Below are 24,481 nucleotides of genomic sequence, written 5' to 3'. Positions count from 1 at the left end.
TTTGTAACTGTAATTCTGGAAAGTTAACAGACTATGTTAAGTTTACAGACGCACCCACGACTGCTTTTCGATATTTCGAAATATCGATTAACTGGTTACGTTGGCGTAAAGTACAGTTCACAGCACCACAATACCAAAAAACACCATAAATAGTGGGGGATGATATTCATGCGATACTTTAAATCGATATGCTATCGATATAAATACTACACACAAACTTGAATAAAAGGTTTATTTTTTAATTTTTTATCACAAATTGTTGCAAAAATTTTAAAATATATTTTTCAAAAATGTATTATGCATTTTTATGTACTGTACAATGACGATGTTAAGGAAATTTATATCGTACGATAAGCCGCGAAAATATCGGGTATTTGCGCGTAAAATGTACATATCGATAGCAATAAATTATCGATTTAGTCTGTACGTGCCTATTATAAATAAAAATAATAATATTAAGCATAAGTGTTGATTTCGTGAATGCACCGCTTTTAAAACGACCATGGAAGTGGAATATGATGATTCCGGCTGGCAGGGCCGAGCAAAACAAACTGCAAGCGGCGAGGTTTGTTGTTATTTTCAATGTTTACGTCAATTGCCAATCAAAACAATAAACTCGACTGTCAATTTCATATTGTTGTTGCCAATATGCAGCAGGAAGTGCACGAGGATAATCCACAGAAAACAATTAAAGAATGTCTGGAGAAATTCCTAACACCGGATTACATAATGGAGCCGGGAATATTTACGCAATTGAAGCGTTACTTCCAATCTGGTGGCTCGCCCGAAGAAGTCATTTCCATGTTGTCGGAGAACTACAAAGCCGTCGCCCAGATGGCCAATCTGCTGGCTGAATGGTTGATATTAGCCGGCGTCAAAGTGACTGAAGTTCAGGCAATGGTTGAGAATCATTTAAAGGAAATGATTCTTAAGTCCTTCGACCCAAAGAAGGCTGACACGATATTCACAGAGGAGGGTGAGACGCCAGATTGGTTAACGGAGATGATAGATCATTATACGTGGCGATCGTTGATATATCGTTTGGCCGAAGAATACCCCGATTGCCTTATGCTCAATTTTACAATAAAACTGATATCAGACGCGGGCTTCCAAAGTGAAATTACCTCAATCTCGACGGCAGCGCAGCAAATCGAAGTCTTCTCGCGTGTGCTAAAGACATCGATTGTCAAGTTCTTGAACAATCCAGATGATGTGCACGGCGCGATACAGGAGTGTGCTCGCATGGTGTGTCATGGCCAGCACACGTATGTTTATTCTCAGGTTCTGATCCAGGTGCTCAGTCAGGAGCAGAAGGGTGGCTTCAACATGAAGCGATTGTCACAGGAGATCATCAAATACGCACTGCAAAAGTAATACTTCGCTCGTCCGGTTGAATCCCAACTTATCACTCACTAATCTATATTCTTTTATTCTAGCAATCAAAATGTTACTCCCATAACGATGGCTCTGAATGGTTCGGCTGTCTATCCGCAGGCATGTCAAGCGCTTACCTCAATGCTAACACGCAATACCTTGAATCCGGCTGACATAACGGTGCTGTTTCGCAACTATTCGGGCTCTGATCCGCCACCAATTGACCTCATACGCAATCCACAATTTCTCGAGCTGCTGGTCGATGCCCTGTTCCGGGCGAGCGTTAAAATCAATCCCGAACACAAACCAAAATATGTCTTTCTGCTGGCGTACGCATCGTCCGTTATCGATCAGCCGGCAAAGAAGCGACCGCTAACGGAGCGGCTGCTCAACAAGGACGAGCTGAAGAGCACCATACAGGCTATAGAGAAGGCGCACGCTATCTGCATTGTGGATCAGGGCTCAACGGAATTGATTGCCGAACTGCAGACGCTTTACAATTGCATTAAGTAAGCATTGCAAGTGCTTGAAAGTACTTGACAGTAATCCTTTCTAAATTGTCTTGCAGATATCCCGTTGTGGGCGTTGGTGTGATACGTTGGATTGAGAATGTGGTGATGGAACCATCGTATTTTAAGCTCTCCACCGACAGCTGTCCCACGCATTTGGCTGTGCTGGACGAGGTGGCAGGCGTGCATCCAACGTTACAGCAGCAAATTTTATTTCTATTGATTCGCTTATTTGAATCGAAACAGGATGAGCTGGAGATACTTGTGCAGTTGGAGATGAAGAAGATGATATTGGATCGCATGGTCAATCTGCTGACACGCGGGTGTGTTGTGCCCGTGCTTCGCTATATTAAACAATGCTGTGCCATCGAGGACACGGACATCTCGTTGATACGTTATTTTGTTACCGAAGTGCTTGAGACAATAACGCATCCATATTCCCCTGAATTTGTGCAACTCTTTCTGCCCATGGTCGAGAACGAGGAGATCACCGGAACGATGCGTGGCGAGGGCGATAACGATCCTGTTTCTGAATTCATTGGTAAGGCATGAAATTATACATCTCGATCGATGTCGATGTGTTAATCTCTCTCATTCTCTCTCTTCCCTTTTGTTATTTGCAGTTCACTGTAAGCACAATTACACCACTCTATAGCAAACAATTATATAGCATTCTAAGTACAAAACCGTATATATAAGTCCATCATGTATGTGTAAAGAGTCCAGTTATCAAATTTTTCATATACGTATATATTATATATATATAAATATATTCTATACACTCGATATCAACACTCTTTTAATGCGTTTTCCTTTTTTCTGTCTCACTCGAATCCATGGTAAGCAAATTCAAAGTTCACGTAGTTTTCGTTTGTTTTTTGTTTTATTTTTATTGCAACCAATGATCATTATTAGTAACTCATACAGAGGATCGTCGTCAATTGCATGAATGCGTGTTTAATTATAATATGTTTTCTTTTGTTTCTCATTTGTAACTAACTAAAAAAAAGTTTTTGTATGTTGTGTTCCAACTTCTTAAAATTATGACTCGTTGCAACACTTTTTTTTAAACAAAAAATTGCATTGACTATGTAATATTTACACACAAAGTAAAAAAAACAGATTCATTTAAATATACAATAATGTAAATATAAAATTGAGCGTTTATAGGCGAGCCTTCGACGTTGCCGAAGAATTACAAAAAAAAAACATAAAAGTTGAGCAAATTGTGTAGATAAGTAAAATCGTAAATTTAATTACTCGTCGTCCTAAGATGTCTGATGTCAAGTCAAATAATAAGTATACAAAATAAGAGCTAAGAACAATACTTTTTATCAGAGTCAAGCATAAGCAGACACACCCACTTGTTGCTCATGATTAAAACTGATGCAAATTACTAATATTACAAATTATACAGGAAGGATACTCACTATAGCGTCTTGACGGGATTACAATCGAAAAGGACTTGTCAAATGATACGATACATGGTAACAAAAAACGGGCGTTGTTCGTTCGAATAACAATACAAAATTGTTGCTTTGGTTGGCAGCGCGATGATTACAAATAATAATAATAAAAAAATGTAGTTAAAATGAACTAATTTCGGAAAATTAGTAGTCAGTGTTTTGCTGTTGTTGTGTTAGCTAGTTAGTTGCTTTTCTTAACGTCTTTACTATCGCCATCCTTGGCCTGGCCACGGCCCAAGATCTTGGCCAAGCTATCCCAAATGCCGCCGAAGAAGATGGCACAGCACAGGTTCTCCAATGGCAGGAAGGGATCGTGTATGCCCAAGAGGATCGACGACAGCTTGAAGTACACCAAGAATATGACAATGCCAAAGTAAACTAAAGCGTGTGGCGCTGAGATCCAATCCGTCTTTTTGTCGAGCACAAAGATAATCGAAGCCAGCAACGATGCCTTTGTATAGCTGCAAAGTGAATGAAATGGAAAATTTTAAGAAACTATCTTTCACTTTGGTAGGCAATCGGCTTACAAGGATGGCTGCATAAACTCCATGGCGGTTGGTGTCCAAGCGCCGCGAATGAGACGCTCAATCAGCTTGGTGAAGCCGGCGCCATTGCCCTTCAGTGTGCCAATGATGATCATGATGATCCAGGCATTGGGATACAATTTGGCCGCATGTCCGACACCGTCATACACTTTCTTGGCGCGATAGATCTCCTTCATGGCGCTGGCCACGATCTTCACAGGCAGAAACTTGGCCACTTTATAGCCAATGTCGAAGGGTGTATAAAAAACAATGTACCTAAAATAAAGGGCAACATGAGTTTATAAGTACTTTCATACAATTCCAGATCGCAAACTTTCTTTACTAGAAAATTACAAAATACATAAATAATGTGTAGGGTCTGGTCTGCACATAAGTTGGTAAATAAGTATATATTAACTAAACAATAAAATAGCAGTAGTCTTTAAATCAAATTCAAATACTGAGACCGAAAGTGAAAATTTCTAGTAAAATTAAGTTTTGTAAGTTTACTAATATAAACTAATAAATTGAAATTTCAAGATTTTAAGATTTCTTCTTTAAGAAAGTTAAGACACAAACCATAGCATGATCATAGCAATCAGCGCATATCGAAGAGTGTTTGCTTGCTTACCATACGGCAGTGCCCACAAAGAGCTGTCCGGTGTTTTTCAGTGGCGCCAGAATGGGCTCGCCGAGCAGACCGTTGGCCACCATGCCGCCGGCAAAGATGACCAGCATTGTGGAGAGCCAGCAGGCGAGCGGATGCTTGCGGGAGAAGGCCTGAGCGTTGGCGCCCAAATCCTCGCGCACGGCCAGCGCGGCAAGTAAACTGTGCGCAATGTCGAAGAACGGAAACATTTTCAGTTTGATGACCTGATTGGCCACATCCAAAAACGCTTCCGGGTCCATGATCGCGGCTGATCTTGTATCCTGCTGCTGCCTTCAAGGATGAGAAATGCTGTTCGCCAACAAAATGAAAACAAAACAAAACAATTTCGCTATATATTCGGTGTTATATAATTAACGACAAATTAACACTAAAAAAAAAAATTGTAGTGTGTTACCCGACAAAAAGTGTATAAAAATAATGCGATGTTGTCTCGCAAAAATATGCCTATATAGACATGTATTAGTGTGTATGTATAAAGTACTTATAGATGCATGTGTGTAAGGTATCGAGTATATACGTTAAAAAAGAGTAATTGAGTTGAATTTGAATTAGCTGATTGCGCTTACATCGACAACGTCGTTGATTTGCAGCTGCAACAGTTGCAGATACTGTGCTGAGATGTTGTAGAAGTTGTCGAATTCTATGTTAATGTCGTAGAAAACATCAAAAACAAATTCCAAGTCTAAATAAAAATGTCGCTGCTTTGCCAGAGCTCCAAAAATAAATTTGCGCTGATGAATCGGCGGCGATGGCGGCGGCAGCAGCGAGAGAAAAGCGTGCGCGCCGGGTCCGAGTCCGTTGTGTGTGTTCTCTCTATCTCTCTCAGTACTCTCTATCATCCGTCTATCTAGCTATCCCTTCCGTCCACCCACACCCCACCAACATCACAATGACCGCTTGCCCACACTTGCACACATACACATACATACATATGTAGATGGATATGTACATGTGCCCGTTCTTTTCCTACACAACTTGTGAACAGCGAAAGTTTGGAGAGATGGTAATGCACTTATACACCGAAACAAACACACACATGCATACATATACAAATGTACAAATCGAGTCCTGCAATGCACATTATTTATTCCTTACGCAGCAATTGCATTTCCGCTTTAACAAGTGCGTATTTATTTCGATAATTTATTTAGTTAATCATAACACACAATTAATAATACAAAAAAGGAAAGAAAAGAATAGATATAGATATAGACATAGACATAACTGAACTTACCTACAACGTCGAGACGCGAACAACGGATAGCTGAGTGCAGCACGAACGAACACACGGGGAGACTGGGCTCGAAGCTGGCCCGTATATTACATGCTCATGCTTGTTTCCGATAATTCTGTGCCGCTCTCGGGAATATATTTGTTATATATTTAGATCTGTGAGTTTCACTTGCAGACCAACAAAAAAACAAACCACATATTTGCATACATGTGTGTGTGCGTGTGTTGAGTAGTTGTACACTCGTTCATTTCGCTTTGCGATTAGATGGCTAAGAGGAATTGTCTGCGTGTGTGTTTATGTCTCATAATTAGAACTCTTAATTGATATGTATGTACATATGTGAGAAGAGCGTATACGTCATATCTCACCGCAACGCAAAGGAGCTACAATTTATTTATGACATTATTCAACTTACAGCTGGCTGGTCACATTGCTCCCATCAGCTGTTGCTCACTGCGCTGTTATCGTGTTTTACGTGCGACAAAAACGTAATTTCGATTTTCGCTTTCAGGTAACAGCCGTCGCTGCTGCCAGCCTGTCGTAGATCAACGGATTTAAATCGATAGACTGGATATGATGATATGCACAATCGATACATCGATGTCTTAAATATCAAAAATTTTAATACAGTGTTTTGACATCACTAACGTGCTGTATATTTGTGATTTTTACAAATTCTAATTACAAAAAACAACTCCTCCCAATAATTTTGTGAACTCATTTGTTTTGATTTTTTTGTTTTGTCTATATTAATCAAATCCGTCCAATGCGCAGACAAGCGAATCTCGGCTAAATTTATAAACGGCTCCGCCATAAAAACGAAAAGAAAACAACACATACATTTTTTTGACACGAAAACTTCGGATGAAAGCAAACGAATTGTTGTTGTTGTACATGCATAAATATACGTTTGCATATTTATTTGTTTCTGCATAGACGACAACATTAACAAGCATAAGAATACACTATCAATATCTAGCACAGGCCAGCTACATTATTTAAGGTAAGTGACAATAATTCGCAAAACTTTTCTTTCATTTTGTATTTAAATAAACATATTGTGTATGGTGAACGAGTTCACAACCACTTCACACACACACACACACACACACACTCACGTCAAGCACAAAACACTCACACATACACGCAATCGCATGCAAAGAAACTTACGCACTTTTGATAGTGTGCGTGCGTGAAACCTGGCTTATTTGGGTAAAAGTTAATTTTGCACTGAATTATATTAAGGTCGTCGGGTTTGATGAGACTTGTAACTGGGTGAAGGATAAACTAATGCAACAATGTAGTATAGCTATGTATGTATGTTCTAATGTGATTGGGCAAAAACCTGCTTATTAGCAAATTACATGTCGTTCATTGCTTGTTGTCAACATTTAATCCATTCAACTGTCAACAATGTCAGATAGCACACACATTTACACACACTCCTACTCATGCTCACAGAAACACACACCTTCATCTGTATGTACGCACTAATATTTGCTTGCGTTGAAACAATTGCAAAAACATTAAAGAAAACATTGACAAAGCCCAGATATGAGCAAATATGTGCTCAAGTGTGGAAGTTGCGCTGCTATTTGCTTGTATATATAAATATTGCAATTACTTAATGAATGGATTAGCTTGAATCAAAAGAACGTAGAACAGCAGCACGTGCCAAGCAAAAAAAAAAAACAGTTCGCTATAAATACACAAACACAAGCTCATGTACATGCATATGGGAGTGCGTGTGTAATGTATTGAAACGGCGACACATTCCGATTTACAGATGGCTTCGAACTCGTCGAAGAAAAAGTCGTCTGGTCTGCGAATGTTGTGGATACCGGGAAGAAAAAGCCATCATCCAAAGGGTCGATACAGTTCGACCAATAAACATGTCTCGTATTCGCCCAGCCAAAAGAAAAGCGAAGTATGGACACTGGGCGGCAGCAGGGCTCAAACTGAGCTGATTGACTTGTGAGTATTTTTGCACTAAGCAACTATGATCTTCTAAAACACACACACACACACAAGAGATAGAGAGAGAGAGAGAGAGCGTGAGAGCGAGACAGAGTTGAAGTGGAATGAGCTAAATTAGAGTTAGAGTTAGAGCGAGGCAGGCGATGCAAAACTAAAACTGTTTTCTGTTAATCGTATGTAATCAAAATCAAAAGCGACTGTCAACACACAAATTTATACATACGTATACTTATATTAATATATTTTATAAAAATGGATTATTATAGGCCATCGCCAACGGAAAGTAATAACGGTGCTTCGACCTCATCATTGGCCACATTGGGCGCCACCGCCAAAATGTCATCGACGCTGGTGAAGAATGTGAAGTGCAACAACGAGCATCAGCAACAGCATCTGGAAATGATTGTAACTTCCACCGATTCGCTGGCAATCACAGAATGCGCCACACTGCCAACAACTCCAGTTGCCGCCATCTCGCCAAATTTAAACAGTCCACTTTCGGAGCTGGCTCCATCGACAGCCTCAACACAGCCAATGACATCGCCAATTATTGTCACCACAGTTGAAATTCCAGATTTGGTAAGTTGTCAGCAGCGGCAACAACTGTATTAGAGCTCATAAATTAACCAATTCTTGTTTTTTAGCATCACAATGTCATTCCTGATGACTTTCCAAAGGTGCCATCGATTGGCGATCCAACAGACTTATCGACATCGGCGGTTGTATTGAACAGCTCGGCGGGCACGACAGCATCGATAACAACAAACTCATCATCGCCGTTGACCAATCGAAAGGCGAACAGTAACAGTCAGGTACAAATCAACAACAACAACAACAGCAGCAGCAACTCACAGAATGCGTCGCCACACAAAGGCAGCAGATACAGGAACCACAATAACAATCAGGTTTGCGCCACACCGATCTCTCCTCTCTCTCTCTCTCTCCTTCGCACTATATATATATAACGGTTTATTGATTTGTCTTTGTGTTTCTTTTTTAGGATGACATCAATTCAATTGAAAGCATTACCAGTTTTAGTAAGTCACAGGTGAACACAGATTTCGAATGGATCGATGATATGGTGCAGCAGCGCACGTGTAGCGAACTGATGCACAAGAACAAGCGCAAGAAATCGAAGAAGCATCTGGAGAGTAAGGTGTCCGATCAATTGGATGGAGGCCCCAGCAAGATTAAAGAGAAATATGATAGCAATGCTGATGATGATGAGAAGGTGGTTAAATGTCTCTATTATTCACTCATGTGCTGCGACTGTACAATATCATAGAACGTGGAAATATATATACACGCATATGTACCACATCTATAAGGGCTAGCTAGATAGTGTATATATGTAATATATACATATATATATATACATATATGAGTATATGTAGTAAGATTATAAGGGCGCATATGTGTGATGATGATGAAGGTAAATGAAAATCATGATGGCATTGCAAATATGTATTGCATTTACAACAAAAAAGAAACGAAAAAAGAAAAACAAAAATACTACTGCTCAATTACTTTGTATGTATGTAATGTATAAATATTTGAACATTTTTATACGGATCAGAATATAATTTGCCATTAAGTTTGTCTCCCCCACCATCCCCTTAATGCCTCCAACAAACCACCCAAAAAACAAACCAGAAATATTACTCTTCTTAAAAGTATTCAAAACGAAATCGAAACTCGAATTATCGAATTTTTATGTTGTTATATTAATTTAGCGAATTTATGCAACGCACACTCAACACAAAAGAAAAAAAAGACAGAAAACGAAAATAATGAAATGTCGAATAATTTACTCATATTAATTTAGGTTAATAAAACGAAACAAAAACGAAAACGTAAAGCAAATAAAGACAGATATAGCTACTTGATATTTGATAAACATTTACCATATATTTTATATACATATATCTCTACACACACGTTGTAAATAAAGTGAAAGCATTTTTCTACTTGAATAATTTTTTGTCATTTAATGGCGTTTGCCGCAAAACGCTTGCTAATCATATTCATATCATATTCACATCACATTACATACATACATTTAAGTCACTTAATATCATAACATATATCACATCGCATACATACATATGTTCCCGCCCCGCAAGTTCCTTGATGTAATTGGCCAAGTACAAAAAGAAATGAAAACACACTCAACTTGTTCAACTTGACATAACATTTTTCATAAAAATTTAATACAAACATTAAATTTACAAATATATATATATATAAAAACAATTCACAATCACATATAAATTTTTATCATTTCGGATGTTAAATATTTCGATTCGCTATATATATCCTCAAGTAAGGTTAAAATTTACTAGTCCAGAGCAAGAAATTCAGGATCAAAGTTGTTGTTCTTGGTGTTGGAGTTGCTATAGTTGTAGTTTTTGTAGTTGGTGTTGGTGTTGGTTTATTCACATTGGAATTATTAAAGAATCAGCTTTCAATATAATTATTTCGGCTAACGATTCTTCTATTGTTGCTGCTACTACTCGTTGTTGTTGTTGCTGTTGCTGCTATTATTGGCGGATTCATTGTTGTGGGACTGTTGCTGTTGCTGCTGCAATCGGGATTATTTACATGTCTACTACTGCTGCTGTTGCCATGAAACTCGATCGCATCAATATCATTTGTACTCTTCACATAAAATTCGTTTCCATTTGGGGGGACGACGCCGCAACGATTGTGATGTTGCTGCTCGTAGACGATGCGTTGGTTATTCATCCGCCTCCGCGTTGTATCCATGGTATTATCCATCATATCATTATCATCATCGCTGTCCGTATCATCGCCATTCTCGCCCACATTGAATATAAATCTGGCCTCATTGCTCGCCTCACACTTCCGCCCATTGATCTTGCGATAACGCACCGAATTTCTCGATGTGTGATTGCTATTGCGCTGTGTACAAGGAAAATTAGTTTTAGTTTCAACACAGGCGGCTTGGAAAGTTGACTCTCGCTTACCTGCAGCACGGCAAAGATGATGGAGAAGATGGTGATGATGAGCAGACAAATCGCTACGGCAATTGCGGTGATTGCTGTCAACGGGGAATCGAGTCGAAAAACAAATACGCCACCCCCGCCACCGCCATTCAGCTCACCCGGCAACTGTTGCTGCTGTCGATCTCTGACTGCGCTCCTGAAAATGCTGTCGATGCCAACGACAGTGCGACGTTTGCCTGCCGTCGAAGTGCTTCGGCATTCACCTGCATTGATGTAGATTGAAAGTTCTCAGTTACTTGGTACTCTTTGCTTTCGTATTCTCACTCACCTGTATCCGCATCGCATTGACAGCAGTGCTCTTCGTCTTCGTTGTCGTTGTCCTGTTGCTCGCCAGCTTCGGTGGTTGTCTTCTTGCTGGCCCGACAGCAGGGCACACATTGGCCATTCACGCGATCCAGATGCAAAGGTGCCACACACGCTTTGCAAGAGTATTGTCCGGGTCCCAGGCACGAATGACATGATTCGTGGCACGCTTTGCACGTCTGTGTGGTCGCATCATAGTACTGGGTGCTCAGGCATTCCATGCACAGTCCGCCATCGAGCATAAAGTTGGGCGGGCACGACGAACAGGCCAACGGACCAGCGCCTAAAATAATTGTATTTGCATTTAATAAAAAGTTCAAAAGTCAAGTGTGCTCGACTGTGAGATACCCGCTACCTATTTTTAATTAAAGCACAACTGCGGTATTTTAAATTATACCGAATTAATATATTGAAAAATACTACTACTAATATACTAAAGGCCGCAGTTGGTATATTGGTATAGTACTACTTTTAAAATATGCCAAAGCATATCTTTAGTATATTTTATAGACATACTTTCAAAAAATACCAGATGTTAAAAGCTACATTTGGTATATTGATATGCTAATACTTTAAAAATATACCTTGGTATCTGGTATATAGGCAATCTTAAGTATATTGATATAGATCTTTTCAAATATACAACAGAAAGTAAAATATACCAGATTGTCAGCCATAGCAATTAAGATCCATAGTAAGTAGGCGTTTTGCCCATACAAAAGTATTTTTTAAATAATGTTCTATATCTTGTAGTCTCTGAGATCTAGGTGTTCATACGGACGGACTGACGAACATGGCTATATATAGAATATATGTAGTTTATGGGGCCGGAGATGCCTCCTTCACCTTCTCCTTCCTTCCCTTTAAAGTTACAAAGTCTATGGGTAATGGTCATAAAAATACGTTTAAGTAGCAAACGTAGCTTGAGACGCACCATTGCAGGTCTTGCAGTAATGATGGCATTTCTGGCAGCCAAACTCCGACTTGTAGAAGCCTTCGGGGCACTTGGGATAGCATTCGCCGGCGGCCAACTGCCAGCCATCGGGACACTGAACACACTGATTGCGTCGCGGTCCGCTGCACGTGTGACAACTCAGATAGCACTTGGCGCAAATGCCGCGATCGCTGTAATAGCTGTTGAAAGAAAAACTGTGAGTTAGACAATGGACTTAGTTTTATGATTGATTCGACATACCCATCAGCGCAAGTGGTGCGACACTCGCCATTCTGCAGTTCCAATCCCTTGGAGCAATTGCTGCAGTTGGTGCGCGACTTGCATTGGGTGCAAGTGTGCAAGCAAGGCGTGCACACGCCCGTCTCCATAAAGTAGCCATCCTGACAGCCGCTGACACAGCTGCTCTGCTCCAGTAAACGATTCGACTCGCAGGACAAACAGTTGGTGGCCAACGGACCGTTGCACGTCTCACACGAGCTGTGGCATGCCTTGCAGCCGCTCTCCGACTGACTGTAAAACTCCGCTGCAAGGAGGAAAAAAATCCCGGTTAAATTTGATTTCATCGTTTTATCACCTCTTTCGTCATTACGCACAATCGGTGCAAGCTTCGCTGCCGGCGACGCTGCATTTATCCTTCTTGTTGAGCGTCCAGTTGGGCAGACACTCGCTGCAGATGCCATTGCTGCTGCAGCTCTTGCAGCCCTCGTGACAGGGCAAACACTCCAGTCGCTTCTTGTCCGCATAGTGTCCCTCGGGGCAGTTGTTAAGGCATTTGTTTTGCCAGGCATAGCGACTGGGACGGCACGTGATGCAATCGTTCTCTGTGGCGCCATTGCACGTGGCGCACGAGGAGTGACAGTAGGCGCATCTGAGAATAAGAAAGGGAAGAATTAGTTGTATATTAGGATTTGAATTAAGGACGGAAAGAATTGTTGAATAATAGGAATTATTGAACATTTCAGGAATAATAAGAACAGAAAGGATTAGTTAAATAATAGGAATATATGAATAAAAAGAATTGTTAAATAATCCAAGAATAATAAGAACGAAAAGAATAAGTTATATAAAAGGAATAGTGTATTAATCTAGGAATAATAAGAATGGAATGAATTAGTTTAAGAAACTTTCAGAACTTGAATACAACTTATTGCTGATACACAATTTTTTGAACACTCTACACTCGCATCTTCACTGAGATAAAGCAGTTCAAACGAACATACAGAAGAATGCTTATTTATACCCTTCCACACTCAAAATATTAAGCGATAAAGTTGATTAGACAGACAGCTGCTAAAATCGATCCACTCACTTGTTTTCTTCCGTTTCGTAAGAGTCGAGCGGGCAAGCCGAGTAACATTTGTTCTCATGCATGACCAGATGATGATCGCAGCTGGTGCAAAACTCGGGACGATCCTGACAGGAGGCACAGTTCGGCTCGCAAGGCACACAAGTTCGATTCTTCATATCTGCGAAATGGAATTCATTAAAGCATCTCTGGCCAGTGTTATGAGTAAGGAATTGTTTGCAACTCACCCTCAAAGTAACCATCGGGACAGTTTTGCACGCAGACGGCGAGATCAGTGACATGCAGGTGGGCGGGTGCACAGGTGAGACAGCTGTCGGGTCCAGCGCCAGCGCAGGTCTCGCAGGAATCGTGGCATGGCCAGCAGATGCCCACTTGATTGGGGAACGAGCGAGGTGGACAACGACTTACGCAAGTGCTGCAAATGAGAGAAAGAGAGAGAGCAATTAGCAAAAGCAGCCAGTGAGGTGTGCCAGTAAAGCGTTTACGAATATCAGAGAATTTATCGTTTTCTCTGCAAGTTAGTAAATGTTTTCGAAATCAAAGTGATGTGAACTCAATTGAAACGTTTACAAGAATGGTTCAAATATGATATTGAATAGTTGATGGATATGTTTAATACTTAGCAGCCAGTAAAACGTTTACGAATATCAAAGAATTTATCGTTATCTATGCATATGGCTCAAATATAGTTGAGTTTAAGTAATAGCAGCCAGTTAAACGTTTATATATATATCAATCAAATCGAACAAATCAAACGATTACGAACATGGCTTAAACATGATGTTAAGTAGTTAATAGATGTGCAGCCAGTAAAACGTTTACGAATAGCAAACCAAGAAAGTACGCTAATAACAGATATTTTATCACAGCAAATGAAATATGAACAGGTAGATATAAATATAGAGTGATGTGTGCTTACTTGTCCAGTCGATAGTGACTGCAGGCGACGCACTGCGTCGGCCCACGTCCATAGCAGCCGAGTGTACCGCACTCAGCATCGCAGGAATACATGATGAGCTTGTTATCGCCACTGCCATTGACATTGGCTAGTTGCTGCTGCTGTTGGAGGACAATTGCCGAAGTGTTGACGCTGTGACCATCCAAAGTGGCGGTGGCCACCTCTGGACTGGAGCCGGCACTGCTAAAGATGTTCTGATAGTTCAAATACCCGGCAAAGTTATCCGTATTAAAGTTGCCGCCCTCGTTAGCGGGCTGACCAATGTTCGAGGCCGACGAGAAGATGAATGGATTGCTGGCAACGGGACTGTTGCGCAGCTGAGTGTTTAGCAGCTCCGATTTGAGGCGCATCGGTTGCGACGATGTGCCATAGAAGATGAGCTGCCACTTGGATAGAATACCCGGTTGATTGACCCGTCGACGTCCACTGTTGATCACCTGCAACGTCCAGCGACCCTCGGCCTTTTCGCCCCAAAAGTGCACGCTCAGGAATGGCCAATCGTCGAAATTCGACTTGACAATGTCGCGCGGTCGCTCAAACAGAAGCGTGCTCGTTGTGCCCATCGGCGAGGTGAGCAAGATGCGCAAATTGCCGCGCGGGAAGAAGCGCAACGTGATGCGACACTGAACGTGCTCCAGATAGCGAACCTCATTGATCGTGCCTGCGCAACCGTTCACATCCATGTGGGTGGCCAGCGTGTAGCCATATTCGCCGGCAATATTGCGATCCTCGTTGTTCTCGCGCGACTTGCAAATGTGCTGCGGTGGCACTGAATTCCATTGCTCGGCCAAAGTGACCATGGCGCCGGCATCCATCAGACCGTAGCCAAACTTGTGACTGTATTTACGCTTCACGCCATTCAATGTCCAGCCGCTCTCCTTCTCCAACGGTCCCGGCCTCGAGGTGTACACCACCAAGTACTGCATATCACGCCACGTCAAATCGGGATTCGCTTCCAGCGCCAACGCACAAATGCCAGCCGCCAGCGGTGCCGAGGCCGAAGTGCCCGTATGCTCCACGGTGCAAATGTGATCAGGTCGCAGACGTCCGTCCATGTCGACGGTTGCGACGCTCTTGTCGTGACCCGGCGTACCCGAGCTGTAAGTGGTGGCCAGCGTCGATGAGCACTCCTCCAGATACCAAGGCTTGTAGCTGTCGAACAGAATTCAATTGTTAAGCACATGCTTAGAGCTCGGGCGTTTGTGGCCAAAACTCACCCAGCTTGCGTGGCACTCGAGATGGACAGCGTAAAGATGGAGTTGGTGTAGCCATCGCAGTTGCACGAGTCCGTGTAGCGTCCACCATTGCCCGATGCCCACACAAAGATCGAACCCTTGCCCTGACGTCCGCTGGTCACGCCGTAGATGAAGGCACGACGAGCCAAGGGTCCGGGACCATCGACCGTCGAGCCATCATCCTCGGGTCCCCACGAGGCGCTGTAGATGTCAATGTGAGCGGGATTCAAGCTTAGCGCCTGCGCTTCGACCACGTCGTTCACTTTGCCATCCAGCATGCGCACGCCTGAAAGGAAAGTTTGCAAGCAGTGAGGTTAAGTTGGACCGATAATCTAATAAATTACATTTTATTGCATTTGTGACTTGAAATGTGCTCAGTGTGCGTATCATTGCTGTCTTTATTTATCATAGCTGTACACTATCTATTTATCATTAGTATTTAGAATCCATCAAATAATGAGGTTAAGTTCGACCGACAAATAATTCAAGTTTATCTTTTTACCTTTTATTTTTGCATTTCTCACTTTTTAATGCTTGAATTTCGTTGCTTTCTTTATTTGCAAATAAAATAAAGTATTTGCATTGATAAACAAGCAAATAGTAAAGTTATGTTTGACAGTAAAACTATTAAATTGTGATTTTCATTCATGTTTACAGTTTTTCCTTGAAATGAGAGAATTTTATTGCTTTGCATTGTTTTCAAAATACATATACATTTGTTTATAATTCGTATTCTAACAAAAAGTAAGGTTAAGTTCGACAGATTTTCTTATGAAAATGTTCTCTTGAAAATGTTTAGTGTCTGAATTTTAGTGCTTCCCTTATTTGCTCACACAATTTACAGTTAAAATCACGAGTTTGTCAGCGTCCTCCATACTGTTTGGTTACTCAACAATTGAAGCCGTATTATTTCCTAGGTATCTTTATAGCGCTTTCATTCATTAGCTCTCAACTTGAAATAATAAACTTGCTTCCTCAACGATCACATTTTATGGTTTCATTAAAAAAAGTACATGGTCTAGTAAAAAACTAACTGAATTTCGGGTCTAATTGTTTGTTGATTACTTGTGCGCGCATTACGACTTTGTTCATTAGCTCATTTTAATTTCGCTTGCTTATTGTTTAACGCGTCCTCCATGTTTACATTAATTAACCATTTGTTGTTTAAGTGCACAACAAATTTAGCTAAACCAAACGTCCGTCATACTCGGTTAAAGTATCCTCCATGGTCAGATTTATTTGAATATAACAATATCATCCTACACCTCAAATTATTTTGAATCTTTCGTGGTTACACTTTTTGTAATTCTATTAAATTCAAGTTTTCAGGGTCGCACTTTTTGATGAATTCCATTAAATTTAACTTTTTAGTTCTATTAAATGAACTCTTTCATAGTCACACACTTTTTAAATTTCATTAAATGAAACCTTTCGTGTTCACACTTTTTGTTAAGTCTATTAAATCGAATCTTCCATTTTCACACTTCTTTTTAAGTCTATTAAAATTCTATCTGTGATTTACATATTTGTTGGTTTTTTCACTGTTGTTAAATTGGTAATGTCATCAGATCACTTACCGCCAATGCTGGCATTATATGCCACGCCCACACCGCAATAGTTGTTGAAGGCAACCGCAGCGACTTCGCCAGCGCAACGTGTTCCATGTTTATTGTCTCCATTATCCTGTGGCGTTGGATCCGAATCATTGCCGTTGATATCGAACGAAGCATCGGGATCCTATCACAATTATATACATATGTGTTGTATATCGATCTCGATTCGATTCAATTCGCTACTCACATAATTCTGAGCGAGATCCGGATGATTGGTTTGAATGCCGTCGTCCAGTATGGAGACAACGACACCTTTGCCCGTGTATCCCTTCTGCCAGGCAGGGACGATGTTCATGTCCAGACCATCCTTGGCTCCTCCATTCTTCGAAAGAAAATAATCGATCAGTTTTATTCGCTTTTGCCAAATATGATATCAAAGCGTGAACACGGGATTTAAGCATATCTTTCGAATACCATTTTCGAACAAAGATATGCATAGGTCTGAGTGTGTGTGTTTGTAATAAAGACATTCATATCGATAACTTATCGATCACAGCGCGTTGCATATCTCTCGATGCAAATAATATGATTGCGCACTTCAATATACGTTTCAGTTAAACATTCTCAGAAAAATTGCATTATTATTTTAATTAATAAGCCATTAAAACCGTTAGCTTGTACCCTTTGCAAATCGATAACCTGATGAGCTTTGAGCTCTTATTTGTTTACAAGCTTTTGTTGACCTATTTGAAATATGTCGATTACAAGTAAAATAGATTATAATAACGTTAATTGATGATGCACTTTATTGATAAGGCTTTAAGAAGGCGCTAACAGTATTAAACGGCAATTGGAAATTTGAAAAAATCGATAGCTTATCGATTGCTACAAAATCGTAGGCAACGCACTTTACGATATGAATATGTCTATTAATGAAAGGGAAAATAAGATGAAAGACGGCATGATTACATACTTTACTCACCAAATACCACTGTTCCTTAAACAACGGATCGGAGAAGATAAGCAGAGGCGAGACATCGCGGTACTTGAGACGCGGCGAATGGGACGATGTGGTCGATGATGTTAGGGATGGGTCTGGGGAATATGAAAAAAGCGAATATGGATTCGTAATGGGATCGAGTGCGTAGTCATTATTAGGCTGGCGTAAAATATTGTACGGACTGTAGGTGGGTATATCTGAATAGGGGCCATCTCGCTTCTGCCTGATCTTCTCATGCTGCTGCTGAAGCCACTTCACCTAATCCAAAGTAATACGGAAGAAAACACGCAAAAAAAAAACCAAGAGGGGGAAAAAAATAACCAACAAATTAATAATATAATAATCGTTATTTTTTTTAAAGTAAAAGGTCAACAAGTTGAAGGGTGCCGTAACCGAAATGAAACTCACCTCGAACTCCGACTTTAAGGCACTGTGATGCTTGCGACTCGAGCGAAGCGAACGCTTGGACACGCGATGATGCTGAAACAGATAATAGTCGTCAAGGGCGCCGATCTGTGGATACCAAAACAAAAAGATTGTTTGTGATTTGTTTCGAGTTAAGAGAGTTCAGTTGAGAGCGAGTATTAAATGCACAAAACAAGTCGAGTGCGATCGATTCGTGAGATAAAGCGCTCCACACTTTACTTTTCTTTTTTTTTTCATTTTTTTTTGTGTTTTATCAGGTGTTTATCAAACATATTTAACACGAATTAGATCTGCTTTAATTCCTAATTTACTACGTGTTTTTTGTTTATCGTCATAAAATACGAAAATTATTGTGAATACACAAATATTGTCGATGAAAGAAAGTATTACATATGCTTAACACGAATTAGATCTACTTTAATTCCAAACTTACTACGTGTTTTTTTTTTTGGTTATTGTCATAAAATAGGAACATTGTGATTACACAAATATTGTACTCTATGATAGAAAATCTTGAATTCCAGACTTAAATAATATTATAAAATAAAGACTCCACAATTGGCTACGTATTGTTTAACAATGTTTTTTTTATACCTCCAACTTTTGAATAATTTTATAATTTTCGATCATTTACTTCATTTAAATATTCGTTCATTCGTTTAGCAGTAATTAGCTATAGGAAATCGACTTTGAAGATGTCCTATTCAAGTTGCATATTGCCAGCAAACTAACTATAACTTTTTTAGTTTCTAAGATGCAGTTAACAGACGCACATAATCTCTAAAACAAAGACTTTTACGGTAAGTTTAGTTCAAAGTACTTAAAGTGAGAATCTTCAAAATACAAAAACGAATAATTATCAAATTTCGTAAACTATATTCTTCTATTTACATTAAATATTATATTAAGAATTCTATTCCCATCAAAATGCCAAAGTAGCCGATGCTAGTAAATTTACCATTTAAGCTATACGTCATTAAATTAATTTAACTTTTAACACTGCTATTTCAATGTGAATCCTAAGCCATTCGATTTCTTTTGCTATTATCTATATTTACTAAAATATTGAGTTACCAATAATAAAAGCTTTTTTTGAATTATTTAAAAATAAATACAATAAGCTGACATAACTAAATTTTGACTCAAAATTACGTTTATAATAATATATTTTAATTTTAAAAGCGTCGTGTCGTGAAGACTGCTATTTCAAAGTTCACAGCTGCATATCAGTCAATCAATTTTATACTTTAAATCAAAAAAAGTAGATAAAGTGGATTAAAATGCATACAGACCTGTCCGCGATTGGTGAAACCGTACTTCTCGGCTATGGTATCGGCAATGGATCTGCCAGCTGGTATATGGACAGCGAACTCATTTGTGTAGATGGCCTCGTCGGGTATGCGATAAGCGCCAAATGTGTCCAATGAATCGCTGAGCAGATGATGTCGCTCTTCCTCAGTCTCTTCTTGCAGTTGCTTCTTCTTATAGTTCTTGTTCTTCTTCTCGACGATGTTGCTGTTCTTCTTGTTCTTTTGCTTCTTCACACTGGCTTTAATATTGTTGCTGTTGTTGTTGTTGTTGTGAGTATTACTAGCCTCAGATTCAGATTCAGTCTCAGCGATGATCAATATTGGATCTGGGTATTTTATGGTTGCATTTCTATCGTGATATATTGAGTAATTATCGCCGGCTCCATTTTCAGTTTGATTATTATGTTGTAAATGATGTTGTTGTTGTTGTTCTCCTTCGCGTAGTTGTTGCTGTTGTTGTTGTTGTGGATGAGAAGCAGCACAAGTATTTCTTACACTTAAGATTGCTAAAACTAATACAAAATATATACAGCTCTGTGCCATTCGATTACATTTGCATAAATAGATATTTCTATTGAGTTTCAGTTGTTGTTGTTGTTTTTGTTGTTGCGCATTTGGATGGCATTTTCTTCTTTTCAATGCATTTCCACCTCCTCCTCCTCCTCTAAATGATGATCTTGTTACTGATGGTAATGCTGTTGATGATAATGATGTAGGTGCTAATGTTGTTGTTGTTGCTTTTGCTCGTGGTCGCAGGTTAACGCTCTTCTCGTTGGTATCGCAATCAGTACACGTTCGTTCCACAAAAAATGGTAATTCGACGGTTTGCTTCTCGGTTCTATCAATGCTTTTATCAAGCATATTTAACACTCTCTAGATCTGTTTCTATTCCTAATCTATTTTGTTGTTGTTGTTGTTGTATGTTTGCTTCCCAGTTTCTGCTGTGAGTATATTTATTGAGTGTTTGTTTTGTTTTCGTTTTTTTTTCTGTTTTATATCCTCGTGATTTCATGTATCTTCATAGATTTGGTTTATCTGTAGAATATGGAAATAGTTTACAAACTTTATTTTGTAATTTATTTTGATTTACGTGCATAAATTGGCAAGTTTAATTTTTTTTCCGGAAATATGCATATGACTCACACATATCAGAGCAACTCTTTCACTTGGCGCTCAACTTTTCACGCTATGATAATTTTACTTTTTCAGTATTTTTTGTTGTTGTTTGCAGTTCCTTGCTAACTGTTCTTCGGACTGCAATATTTACATAACAATTGAAGTGCACTTGTCGCAAGGTGCTTCCCAACTGATAAATGTTTATTAATTTGCACTACCACTTTGTTTAATTGTTTATTCATATTATACAAAAAAATAAAAGCCCCATTTACTGCAAATGATGATCACAGTTGGTCTCTGTGTGTGTGTGTATTTGTGTGAAGTGCCTGGAGCAGCAACACACACACACATGCAAAGCAAAAAGAGTTGAGCTCAAAATTTTTTTGTACAAGTATGCAAGTCTCTTAGTGTGCATGTGTGTGTGTGTGGGCATATCCTCAGTACATATAGAAACAGGTATAAAGCGTCGTGTGTGCATGATTGTGCACGTCCAGGCGTCTGTGTACGTGCTTCATTTACATACTATTAATTTGTATAAAATTACTCTCTTTTTTTCATATTATTGATAATTTATGTTTGTTGCTTTGTCGCAAACACTTGCACACACACACACACACACACACACACCAGCAAGCACGTCTTTGGCAAAGTGTTTACGACAAACACGAAGTAACACACATACCCATACTATACACATAAATCGAAATCGCATGCAAGTGCACTTGTGTGCGTGTGAAACAAGTACTTTTGCGTGCATGCTTTAAATTGTGCGTATAAACAATATTACACATATTGATATCGATACCGATACTGTTACCGATGATTCCGGTTTCTATTTCACTGTGCCATTCGTTTATACAACAATCAGCAGACGCCACAATCGTCGTCCCCCTCCCACTCCGCTCTATCACATCTTACTCCTCCAACATCAGCAGCCGCAACCGCAACAAGAGTAACACTCATAAATACATAGGTATTTATGTGTGTGTGTGCGTCTGTATAGAGACAGCTTTCGTGTGTGTGTGTATGTGTTAATAGATCACACACACAGACACGCACATACAGTGAGACAAACGTATTTGTTTTCTTTTATTATAAATTCACACACGTTCATTTATGCCCAGCACTTAATCACTAAGTCTCTTTCTATATGTATGCAAATTTGTATTGTTGCTTTTCTCAGAAATACGGTACAACAAAAAAAAAATCTCAAAAAAATAAATAAATAACAAATTTCGCACTAAGCATACACATAAACAACAAAATAGCAGTAATTGTCTTCGGTTTGCTTGTGTGTGGGTGAGCATAGTTATGTATGTATGCTTGTACATAAAAAGTAGTTGGCATTGCATTTTGCTACATACAAAAATGCAATAATGCATGTACATCGTACATACCACTGATGAAAAATGTACACTAGTTATTTGCACATACATATGTACATAAGTACGTAATTATTATGTGTAGTTATGTTGCAGTCACTTTTTTTAAGCTGTTACTTTTTTTTGTATTTTTTTTTTTTGTTACTTTTGTGAACGAAAAGTAGTTTATCAACACCACTGAAGGAGAACGTGCTTACCATGAGGAACTAACCGAACGGAACGGAGCGGACCGACCGAACGAACAAACGACGCAACCTCGACTGCGCTCCAGCTTAAACTGAACTTTATTTTGAAGTTAATACATACGTACATACAAACTGACAAACGTACGTACGTACGTACGTAGCGTACATTCAGTACATGCACACACCCATACATACAGACAAACGAAACACCGACAGTCTCTTCTTACTCACTGGATTTTGAGCTAGTGATTTGATGTAGTTGTAGTAGTCGTCGTGGATGTCGCCGTCGGTGTCGTTGTCTTTATCATTGTATGGGTGTAGTACGTGTGAACGACGTTGTCTGTGCCTGCCTATGTATGTATGTATGTGCGTGCATCAATACACATGAAAGCACAGCTTTTGAGCTTTCAAAACAACGAAAATAACAAAAATGAAATGCAAAACATAACACGCAACCATGCTGTAACAAAAACCAAAACTAATTAGTATTACGTATGTACACATACATTTTCCCAATACACACACACGCACACCTGTATGTTGATACGTATGTATGCACACATTTAAGACATGTTTCGTATGCAACTTAAAGCCAGCTTTACGCACACATACGTATGCAAGCCAAGATGTTTACGTGTATGTGCAGACGTGTGAGCATGTGTATGTGCGCTCTCAGAGCTGACATTCAAAGAAGAGATGTAGCGTCCGCTGCTGTCCACGGCGCAAGGTTTTTTTTAATTGGACAAACAAGATTTGCGTTAGCAAACGTATTTTTTATTTGCCAAATGCACATACACATATACATACATGTTTAAATTGTTGATAGTACAAATTATTAGGCACTTACACTTGCATTATTTAATTATTGGTGGTTAAGTCGTGAATTTGCAGCTAATTCACACACAGCGTCTACTCAAACACAGAGACAGATGTAAGCAGTATTTTTAAGTTATTAGTGGTGGTGCGCACCCACACACAGGGTGACACAGGGGCTCTCGCAGAATCCTTGCGCCAAACACAGCAAGCAGCTGCCCTCGCCAATTGGAATGGCACATCCTGTGAACAAACAGCTGTTCGGCATACGATTGTTATCGAATGTTATGTGCGAGAGTTCGTGTTTGACCCAAAGCGGGTGCTGCTGATAACAACAACTTACACGCACACACAAAAAGACACACGCTAACGCTTCAACGCTTTTGCCTATGAATGCCGTCGTTTTGTGTATATTGCAAATTTATTTATGTAATATATACACCTCCTATACAAACGTCCAAATGTAAGCCAGCTTCACTTAATTTGTTATTTAAATTTGTTACCTGCTACCGTTAATATCAGTCACGGCCAAAATGCGCACGCTCGCAAATCAACAGCTCTTGCTACGCTGAGATAACTTAATTTACTAACGCGCTCTCTTTGCACTCTCCCGCTGTAAGCAGAGCATCGAACACGATGGCAACAAACTATCGAAAGAGCGCAGCCAGCAAGTAATTAAAGCGGGCAGTGCGGTTTAAACAACACTATCACACCACAGACAATCGCAATCGCCAAATGAACGTATGTGTGCGTGTGTGTGAGCAGTGCATATACATACATACATAGCAGCAGTTCAGCGTGATTGAATTGCGTCACAATTTGCGGCGACGCCGCGCGTTCAATTTCAGTTTCAGTTTCCTTTTGCGATGCCGGTGTGGCAGCATTAGGAGTACGAACGAACGATATATATTTTTTTTTTGTATTTTTTTGTTTATGGGGTTTGTGTGCCAGTTTCATCCAATCCGCTTCCGTCGTCTACGGCTGAGTTATTTTATGCCTCTCTGCGCTGCACAGCAACAGCAACAACAACAACCGCAACAGCAACATTCGACTTCCCATGCTAAATCAAATAAAAACTCGGGATGTTTTCAATTGCCATACAAAACAGTCTTTTCATTTTATTGTCGCCACCTAGTGGCGAGTTTTTTGAATGCACCAT

The 24,481-nt window shown here is 39.8% G+C and overlaps 4 protein-coding genes across 11 annotated transcripts; 2 read left to right on the top strand and 2 right to left on the bottom strand.

Moving 5' to 3' along the window:
* The first annotated feature begins 99 nt into the window (after positions 1-99).
* LOC132797194 (negative elongation factor D) lies at positions 100-3,099 on the top strand. Of its 2 annotated transcripts, none has more exons than XM_060808759.1 (5): positions 100-565; positions 658-1,370; positions 1,437-1,883; positions 1,943-2,424; positions 2,507-3,099. In XM_060808759.1, exons 1-5 carry the CDS (start codon positions 503-505, stop codon positions 2,536-2,538), a joined length of 1,737 nt encoding a protein of 578 aa, XP_060664742.1. In that variant the 5' UTR covers positions 100-502; the 3' UTR covers positions 2,539-3,099. The 2 variants fall into 2 exon arrangements, with proteins under 2 accessions (XP_060664742.1, XP_060664741.1); XM_060808758.1 differs by having other exon boundaries at positions 655-1,370.
* LOC132797198 (trimeric intracellular cation channel type 1B.1) lies at positions 2,747-6,026 on the bottom strand. Of its 2 annotated transcripts, none has more exons than XM_060808768.1 (4): positions 5,778-6,026; positions 4,505-4,831; positions 3,877-4,149; positions 2,747-3,810 (listed from the first exon to the last, which is right to left on the bottom strand). In XM_060808768.1, exons 2-4 carry the CDS (start codon positions 4,780-4,782, stop codon positions 3,531-3,533), a joined length of 831 nt encoding a protein of 276 aa, XP_060664751.1. In that variant the 5' UTR covers positions 4,783-4,831; positions 5,778-6,026; the 3' UTR covers positions 2,747-3,530. The 2 variants fall into 2 exon arrangements, with proteins under 2 accessions (XP_060664751.1, XP_060664752.1); XM_060808769.1 differs by lacking the exon at positions 5,778-6,026 and adding an exon at positions 5,110-5,224.
* Positions 6,027-6,405: 379 nt separating this feature from the next.
* LOC132797197 (DEP domain-containing protein DDB_G0279099) lies at positions 6,406-10,833 on the top strand. 2 transcript variants are annotated; one of them, XM_060808766.1, is made up of 5 exons: positions 6,406-6,780; positions 7,564-7,751; positions 8,021-8,333; positions 8,399-8,659; positions 8,755-10,833. In XM_060808766.1, exons 2-5 carry the CDS (start codon positions 7,564-7,566, stop codon positions 9,037-9,039), a joined length of 1,047 nt encoding a protein of 348 aa, XP_060664749.1. In that variant the 5' UTR covers positions 6,406-6,780; the 3' UTR covers positions 9,040-10,833. The 2 variants fall into 2 exon arrangements, with proteins under 2 accessions (XP_060664749.1, XP_060664750.1); XM_060808767.1 differs by lacking the exon at positions 7,564-7,751 and having other exon boundaries at positions 6,410-6,780.
* Positions 10,123-23,500, bottom strand: LOC132797188 (furin-like protease 2). Of its 5 annotated transcripts, none has more exons than XM_060808750.1 (17): positions 23,357-23,497; positions 19,809-20,861; positions 18,499-18,603; positions 18,273-18,348; positions 18,064-18,185; positions 17,338-17,472; positions 17,115-17,274; positions 15,520-15,823; positions 14,264-15,454; positions 13,572-13,759; positions 13,348-13,504; positions 12,632-12,906; positions 12,279-12,561; positions 12,018-12,217; positions 11,049-11,366; positions 10,742-10,983; positions 10,123-10,676 (listed from the first exon to the last, which is right to left on the bottom strand). In XM_060808750.1, exons 2-17 carry the CDS (start codon positions 20,685-20,687, stop codon positions 10,212-10,214), a joined length of 5,100 nt encoding a protein of 1,699 aa, XP_060664733.1. In that variant the 5' UTR covers positions 20,688-20,861; positions 23,357-23,497; the 3' UTR covers positions 10,123-10,211. The 5 variants fall into 5 exon arrangements, with proteins under 5 accessions (XP_060664733.1, XP_060664734.1, XP_060664730.1 ...); XM_060808751.1 differs by having other exon boundaries at positions 18,073-18,185; positions 23,357-23,484; XM_060808747.1 differs by having other exon boundaries at positions 18,064-18,348; positions 23,357-23,500.
* Between the last annotated feature and the right edge of the window lie 981 nt (positions 23,501-24,481).

Source organism: Drosophila nasuta, chromosome X (genome assembly GCF_023558535.2).
Source record: "Drosophila nasuta strain 15112-1781.00 chromosome X, ASM2355853v1, whole genome shotgun sequence".
NCBI classification, from domain to species: Eukaryota; Metazoa; Arthropoda; class Insecta; order Diptera; family Drosophilidae; genus Drosophila; species Drosophila nasuta.
Note: the sequence above shows the minus strand (reverse complement) of the source record. Positions and strands in the feature narration are given on the sequence as shown.

Excerpts from the sequence above, each read along its gene's own strand:
- LOC132797194 (XM_060808758.1), top strand. The coding sequence starts at position 503 with ATGGAAGTGGAATATGATGATTCCGGCTGGCAGGGCCGAGCAAAACAA. Across the intron at positions 566-654 it reads AACAAACTGCAAGCGGCGAG|CAGGAAGTGCACGAGGATAA; the intron begins GTTTGTTGTTAT and ends GCCAATATGCAG. Across the intron at positions 1,884-1,942 it reads ACGCTTTACAATTGCATTAA|ATATCCCGTTGTGGGCGTTG; the intron begins GTAAGCATTGCA and ends ATTGTCTTGCAG.
- LOC132797198 (XM_060808768.1), bottom strand. The coding sequence starts at position 4,782 with ATGGACCCGGAAGCGTTTTTGGATGTGGCCAATCAGGTCATCAAACTG. Across the intron at positions 4,150-4,504 it reads TTTGTGGGCACTGCCGTATG|GTACATTGTTTTTTATACAC; the intron begins GTAAGCAAGCAA and ends CCTTTATTTTAG. Across the intron at positions 3,811-3,876 it reads GAGTTTATGCAGCCATCCTT|CTATACAAAGGCATCGTTGC; the intron begins GTAAGCCGATTG and ends TTCACTTTGCAG.
- LOC132797197 (XM_060808766.1), top strand. The coding sequence starts at position 7,564 with ATGGCTTCGAACTCGTCGAAGAAAAAGTCGTCTGGTCTGCGAATGTTG. Across the intron at positions 7,752-8,020 it reads CAAACTGAGCTGATTGACTT|GCCATCGCCAACGGAAAGTA; the intron begins GTGAGTATTTTT and ends GGATTATTATAG. Across the intron at positions 8,660-8,754 it reads GGAACCACAATAACAATCAG|GATGACATCAATTCAATTGA; the intron begins GTTTGCGCCACA and ends TTTCTTTTTTAG.
- LOC132797188 (XM_060808747.1), bottom strand. The coding sequence starts at position 20,687 with ATGCTTGATAAAAGCATTGATAGAACCGAGAAGCAAACCGTCGAATTA. Across the intron at positions 15,824-17,114 it reads ATATAATGCCAGCATTGGCG|GCGTGCGCATGCTGGATGGC; the intron begins GTAAGTGATCTG and ends CTTTCCTTTCAG. Across the intron at positions 15,455-15,519 it reads TCGAGTGCCACGCAAGCTGG|CTACAAGCCTTGGTATCTGG; the intron begins GTGAGTTTTGGC and ends TCTGTTCGACAG.